Source organism: Rhinopithecus bieti, unplaced genomic scaffold, assembly GCF_001698545.2.
Source record: "Rhinopithecus bieti isolate Rb0 unplaced genomic scaffold, ASM169854v2 scaffold_46185, whole genome shotgun sequence".
Taxonomy (NCBI): domain Eukaryota; kingdom Metazoa; phylum Chordata; class Mammalia; order Primates; family Cercopithecidae; genus Rhinopithecus; species Rhinopithecus bieti.
Genome location: NW_016818355.1, coordinates 13,339 through 20,926, shown reverse-complemented (window position 1 = coordinate 20,926; position 7,588 = coordinate 13,339). Strand labels below are relative to the sequence as shown.

Below are 7,588 nucleotides of genomic sequence, written 5' to 3'. Positions count from 1 at the left end.
TATTTTCCTGGTTTTCTGTGTAGACAGATTTTCTTCCTTTCTACTCTATTCTTTTAATATTTATTTATTTTTCTTGTTTTACTGCACTAACATCTCCAATACCATTTTAAATAAAAGCAATAATATAGAGGATCCTTGTCTTAATCCCAATTTAGTAAAAACTCTGCTACAAATTTTCTCTAATAAGTGAGATACATGTTCTAGCTATTTTATGGGTAAACTTCATGAGGTTAAGGAAGTTACATTCTATTCTTAGTTTGCTATTCTTAGTTTATCACAGGACAAACAGTGATAGCCCTTCATGATCTGACCACAGGAAAGAATGACTGAATGAGGTTTAGTCTCTAAGGAGACACATGAATTACTTGAGGGATAATGTCTTTTAATCTGACTTCCCTCTGAAGATACTGATATTCCTTCCAGAACAAGCTCTGATAGAACTCATTTGGAGGGTGGGGGGTAGGAAGGAGTTGATATTACATTTACTCTGGCCTCTGGAGGTAGAGCCTGAGCTAGAGAACAGAAACCTGCAAATCAAAAGACTCACATTACAATCTTGGTTCTGATACCAGCCCACTGTCTGATGTTGACCAGCATGATATTTACAGGGCTTTTATCAGGTTTCAGGCTCTGTGATGAGCATATTACATGCTACATGCTTTGCAACATTGAAGGTTCACAAAATCCCAATGACATGGATATTCTTATTGTTCACATTTTACAAATGAAGAAAATAAGGTACAGGGTTTAAGTGCCTTGTCCAAGATCACCAAACACTAAGTAGCAGGGCCAGGATTGTAATGTAACTTTAGTGAAACAGAACTCCATATTAACAATGATTTTTTTGTGCCAGAGATTCTGCTCTGGGCTTCAAAAATTTCTTACACAAAAGCAAAGTGTGAACTATACCAGGAATAAGCAAACTTCCATGCAAATGGGTCTAATAAGCAAAAATTAGAATGTTTGTAATACACATTTTTCTAAACAAATATTTATTTAAATATGGAAGTATAACATCTACAACAGTACTTTTGCATTTTTTTTTTTTTACTATTTTCCTGTCACTGAATTGTTTTACCTCAGAGCTAGAATTTCAGATACTACATCACTACCACTCACTATGCCATTTATATTCAAACTTTAAATACATATTGTCTGAGATAAAATCTAGTTTGGTAGGTGGGAATGAGTTGGCATGTACAGGCAAAGGGAAGGTTGTTGAAGGATCTGGGGATACAAAAGTACCAAGATTCTGTGAAATTAGAGCCCAAAAGGAGATTCCTACTTAAACAAGTGGGACAGGGGTGCTATATATGGAAAGGAGTCTGATTAGGATACAGAAAAAGAGGAGCTATGAGATATGACATGAATGAATTTCTTTCTCCACTCCCAGCTTATACATTGGCAAAGTGAAGGTATGTTTTATTTGGGGCGGGGAGGGTGGGTTGGACAGGGGAGTTTCACTCTCTCTTGCTGTATTGTCCCATGCTTGTTCAGTAATGAAAGCTACATCCCTCTCAGTCTGTAACTCATCCCCATAGTGGGAGTTCCTTTATTCAACCTACCAATCAGATCTGGCAAGAACACAGAGAATCCTACTAATGGGACAGAGGGAAGGGGGTTGAGAAGTTCACATATAAGACAATGCATCTGCATTGTTTTATGTCCATTGATCTTCTTGGAATACTGGGATATGAAGACCTGACCTGCTTTTTAGCTATTCCCCAGAAGACAGAAAAGGGAAAATTTTTCAACCCAGTCAAATGTATTAGAGCAAATGAATTGAGGGGTATTCTGACAAAGAGAAATATACAAACATAGAGCCTTCCTATGCTTTGGATAATAATGAATTACTCATTGACATTTTGAATGTTCTGCCATAGGATTGGCTTCTTCCACAGCCAACGAAGTTCAGCCAGGGTTCAATCTTCATCCCATCATAAGGGAATGCAAGTCCAAGCTCACATCAATCACACCAGGCTATATTATTTATTTATTTCCCATTGCAATACACACGTGCAATTAGCCAATGGCCTTTTTCCCAACTACACTTCCATTGGGTTCACAACTTTCCCTAGAAAGAGAATACTCTTTGTGCTTCTCTCCAAAATCAACAACATGAAAGATCTATCAAATTGGATAATAGGGTGTAGGAAAGTGTTTTCAGGCTGATCCGAAAGTTCAACTTCAGGGACAGCTGCAGCTTCAGTTCCCTTTTCACCAATATGCAGCACAGCCTTATGGGCAGCCTGTGTGGGGAGAGCAAATCCTGCTGGTCTCTGAAGAAACAGGAACAGTCTTTGGGAAAGTCTAGAAGTAAGAAAGTGAAAGGAAAGGTGGGGCCACCCCTTTGCTATGCTTTGTTTATGGTGCTAGAATATGTAGTTTCCTCCGCTAAATGTAGTCAATCATTCTCTGGTGATTCTACGGCTAGCCGTTGGGAAACACTATGGCCTGCTGCCTCCAGGAGTCACCTCTTAAGCATTCCCTCCTCACACCTCCTCCAGAACTGCATCTCACCAGAGTCACTTCTGATCATTAAGCTGTTCTATCAGAGTAATTTTAGGACATAAAGGTCAAGGATGGAAGAAGCTGATACAATTACTTATTTGGAGTAATGGGAATGACTCTGCAGTGATTCTAGCTTAGGAGGAGTCACACTGCCTCTCTAGGCACCAGATTGCTAATTGGTAAAATAAGAAAGTTGAATTAATTGACTCCTAATTTCCTTTCCAGTTCATACATTTAAGAACTCTAGTTTATCAACTTACATTGGAAAGTTTCAGACCATTGTCCTCTGTGAGTCCAGAAAAATCAGCATTTTCAGCATAGGCACGCTGAATGCCCATCTTCAAAAGTGTGGCTCCAAGGTCATATGTGGCAGAAATGGAAACCTTTGGAACAAACAAGTCAACCCATCTGTGGGGAAAAAGGAAGGGAACACATGGCAATCACCATATCAAGCTTATAAATCTCTCCTTCTCTCTCTCATGATGGTATTATATTGAACTCTGCTTCTTCCCTGAGTATTGACAACCATTACTATGTAAGTCAATACATGGTACCAAACTCACAGAAGTTATTCTGAAAGGAATGCACTCAGGTACAGTCAATGTTGGGCTGAAACACTGGGAGTAGGGAGATATAGCTCTTTTATAATCAAGAGAAAATATCTCTGGGGTGATGACCAAGGTCAGGGAGCCAGTGGCATGAAGGTTAATGGGTAGCACCCAGGAGCTTCACAGTTTTCTACCTTGCACTTCCAGTCCAGAGTGGCTGCACAATCACCTTTCAACATCAAAATCCAACCTGTTCCTTCAGCTCTAGTTGGTCTACAGGAAGGCATCAATTTACTAGTAGGCTGACTTTGGGGAGCTCATCTTATCTTTAAAGACCAGACTTCCTAATTTGAAAAACGCCAATTATACTGCCTCCTTTGTAGGTTTGTTGATGTGCTTGGATGATATGAAGCATGTAGAATGCTCAGCCAAGGGCCTGGTAGACAGTATTTTCTTGGCATATTCTAGTGATCATACATAGCCGTTGGGTAGTTTAGGGTGATTCTTCTGCCTCCGGGTTTCTGCTGAACTCAGTTTCACCTGCACTGTTATGCCCACCTTCCACCCACACATCCTCTAAAGTATTTACCCCTTCTGCAGTAAGCGGTTCCACTTTTTCAGTGTTTTAGATGACATGGCCGCTTCCACTGACTCCATCTGTCCCTCCTTGGGAAGAACAAAGAGTGCCAGAGCATTCTTGCTGTAGTCCATTTGCAGAACTGTGCAGTTCAATTCCATGTCCACTAGGTGATAGTATTGCTCCATCTGGTGCATCATGGGCACTTGCACAGTGGTGGTCTTGTCTATTAAGAAGCTGGAACTGTCTTCTGTCTTGGATGGATCAAAAGGATTTGCCCACTGGGCTTAAAATACAAAGAAAAGAGAGGTGTTTATTTTAAACCGGTATCAGTACCAACAAGACCTTTTCCATTAGTCATTTCATTTAGAAATTAAGACCACCACAGAGTTAGGTACCTACAGTCAACAAGTTTTACTAGTAACTGAGGATCAGACAGAGAAAGTCATTTGTCATGGTCTCCCAGTTAACAGGTAGCAGAGCCAGGAATCACACCCAGGACTGTTGGGCTCCATGATTTGTGCTCAAAACTACTATACCACACTAAGCTCATCAGAGCCATAGTTTCCTCCTTCCATAAAAAGGTATAAGGACATCAAACACACTAGGGCAAAATGAGACAATAGATCTGTTCTGCTATTTTAGCCAATCTATATACGTGTGGTTTGTGGCTGACAATTGATTACTCCTCCAAGAAATGTGACTGACATATACTATAGAACCAGGAGAAATCATTTGAGCACACTACCTTTAGAAAATAGTCACATGATTCTTGTTTCTACAAGCACCAGCTTTAGACTCACACAGACCTTGCTGGGAATATCAGTTCTAAAACTTATTAACTGTGTAAACTTGGGCACTTATGAGGATTGGATGAGAGAGTGTGTGTATACCATACACGTAGGATGGTATTTAGTACACAGGGAGTGCATAATACATGGTAAAATTATGTATGTAACATGCCTAAGTATGTACAGCAAGTGAGAATCACAGTAGGCTTTACATACAAATATGTCTACTTGACAAGTGCAAGCTTGTCCCACCTCACCAAATCTTTTGGAAACCATGAATCTTTAGCCAATTATGAGCAAGATGTTCATACCATTGTCACCCACCTCTCTGAAAGGGCGCTCTCCCTAGAAATTTCCTGGACTCATCCACAGAGCTGTGTGTCCATCTTGGAAGATCCAATACTATTCACAGCTATGTTCAGTGGAGCAGATCACTGTGGTATGAGGGACACCTACTGATGCCAGTAATAAGAGACCATGAGCTCCCCTCTGCACTCCACCCAAGTATCTGAGCCCTAGACTGAAAATTGACATCTGAAAGTCTTACCTTTAAAATGAATATAGTTCACTAAGACCATGATGGTGTTTGGTTTGAGGTCTTGAATTAGACCCACAACTTTCCCTTTAGTTTGCATCTCCACATGACTGTTAATCTCTTGCTCGGCTGCAGAAATGTTGGAGAAGTCAGTAGAAAAGACTTCAGTCTCATAGAGAGTCTTGACATCGTCCAAGAACTTTGCCTGTGGTTTCAGATGCTTGCCAATGAAGAGGGCATTTCCTATCTGCAATTCCAGTTCCTTCTTTGGAAAATTCAGTGAACAAATCAGATGCTGGAAGCCATGCTGGATATCTACTATCGGAGTGTCTGTGAGGTTGAACCCCAAGGTCTCCACAATCTCAGTTTGGGTGCTGGAGCAGGCCCCAAGAGAAAGCATAACCAAAGCTGCAGAAATGCTCACAGGGGAAAAGAAGATGTTCTTATCTGGGGTCTCCACAGTGAACCTCCGGTACAGGTTGAATGCAAAATCAGCATTGATGGATGACATCTTATAGAGAGTGGCATTTTGTTGGGGTGAATGGCAGGCTGTTACTTTGCCTTCAGGTGATGCACAATGGATTGTAGAATGAAGCCCAAGTACCAAGAGACCCAGATAGAGGAATGGTGACATTTTGGAAGGAAGTTAATCTATAAGAGATAAAGTGAGAGAACCATTGAGGGAGCTTAGTTGGATGAAACACTCCCTGAGCCAGAGACACATAATAATCACCCACATTGATTAATAAAACAATAGTAAATACTTGATGATGTGCTCATCAGAGGCTGAGCAGGGGTTTCTCTCCCCTGAAAAACTGGAGATGCATCTAATATGGACAGGGAGTAGAAAAAGTGGCTTGCTGAGACCACAGAAATAATGCCGTGGACTATCATTCAGATGTTATAGCAACATTATGAAAATGCTGTGAGTAAATTCAATTTATGGAAATTGAATCACTTTTATTTGAACTAGAGGGAGCCTTTTGGAGAGAGAGGGGTATTCTTAGGTTAAACTAGTACTCCCTCTTCATACATTATTCATTGTCGATTAGAATTTTAGATTTTTTTTATTTGGCATTTTCTTGAAATAAAATCTATGAGATGAGAGAACACTTGCATCTTCTTTGGCTAAAAGTCAAAATGAAAGTAATTTGTACAATATATGATTAGTCGGAATGGACCGGTGGTGGTTTATGGAGCCATGTACAAGTCATGAGCTGAAATTCATGCATTTTGCAATGCATGGAAGCCACAGAGGTATTTTCAAACAACTGGAAAATGAAAGAATAACTTTCTACATTTTAGATTTCTTTCACCATTCATCTTAGTAACATCTAAACAGTCATTTCTAAATTGTAAGACATCTTAACACTATTATTCTTACACCTATGTATGTTACTTTTAATTATTATAAAGAAAGCCACAAAGATATGGTGTAAGGTTCTCTGATCCTGGAAGAGTGCAAAGAAGTGGAGTAAAGGAGTCAGGTGTGGAAATCCCATGAAAGTGGACATGTGTACTTAGAAGGAAGAGATCTATGAACTCAGAAAAACGATCCTTCCTCCGCCCTCCATCTTCTTCCTGAGTGATCTTACCCTTGGCACTCAGTTGCTAGAAACTGTATCTCTCTCAGTCAGATTGCTCTCCTGAGCTCCTAGCCATTTATCCAGCTGTCTTTTGGATATATCCACCAGGATGGTCCACACAGACCCCAGTCTCAATAAGAAAATCTCAAAGTTGCCTGATGTAAACATATCATCTCCCTACCCCTTAAGCTTGCTCCCTCATCTTCATTCCACATCTCAATCTATCACATCACTGTCTATAGAGACACCTAAGCCAGATACCTGGGAATAATCTTAGAGTCTCCTTTTATTCTCATTCCCCATATCTAATGCAGCATGATGTCTTATGAATACTAACTCTTAAATAACTCTCAAAACTTATCCCTTCTCTTCATTCCTGCTGCCTCTGCCTCTCAGTTCATGGCCTGAGCTACTATATTGGCTCCTGACAGGTCACACCATCTCCTGTATCCTCCATACCAACCCCCCATTGTTCACCACTCTATCCAATCTCCATATTGTCATCAGAGTCCTCTTTCCTTAAAAGTCACTGAGGCTGGTAGAAAGTCAAGTATTAGATGACCACACTTAGACCTTCGCCCCTAGAGCCAGGAATTTGGTTTGGGACTCTGACTTATCAACTTGGTTATTTGGGACTCTGACTTGCTGATAGAGATGTTCAAAGTTCCCAAAGAGAAAAAAATGTACTTACAGCAAATGCCCAAGAATCCACCTGCATCTCTCAGAAAGCAACATCTTTCCATTTTTATAGCATGTCCTGTATTGCAAAACTAGAGCACTCTTAGTTATAAATTAACCCCAGCATTAACCCTGGAATGGTATTTTCAAAGCTGATGTACAAAACCAAGGCCAAGAGGAACAAAGCAAAAAATGATAAGGTTTGAACTTTGAGTGATTGCTTTGGCTACCAGACCCTTCATGTAAAACAAAAGAGAAAGAGGATTGTCAGAGCTGTAGGGGTTTAAGTCCATGCTAGCAAGTGTCTTCAGCAGGCAGAATAAGGGCCATAGACAAAAGCACCAAGAGGTAGCAAGAAAAAG

General features: G+C 40.4%; 1 protein-coding gene across 2 annotated transcripts; it reads right to left on the bottom strand.

Moving 5' to 3' along the window:
* Positions 1 to 1,974: 1,974 nt before the first annotated feature.
* On the bottom strand, positions 1,975 to 7,287 carry SERPINA7 (serpin family A member 7). Of its 2 annotated transcripts, none has more exons than XM_017856950.1 (5): positions 7,240 to 7,287; positions 4,975 to 5,613; positions 3,649 to 3,922; positions 2,772 to 2,919; positions 1,975 to 2,249 (listed from the first exon to the last, which is right to left on the bottom strand). In XM_017856950.1, exons 2-5 carry the CDS (start codon positions 5,594 to 5,596, stop codon positions 2,046 to 2,048), a joined length of 1,248 nt encoding a protein of 415 aa, XP_017712439.1. In that variant the 5' UTR covers positions 5,597 to 5,613; positions 7,240 to 7,287; the 3' UTR covers positions 1,975 to 2,045. The 2 variants fall into 2 exon arrangements, with proteins under 2 accessions (XP_017712439.1, XP_017712440.1); XM_017856951.1 differs by having other exon boundaries at positions 1,981 to 2,310.
* Between the last annotated feature and the right edge of the window lie 301 nt (positions 7,288 to 7,588).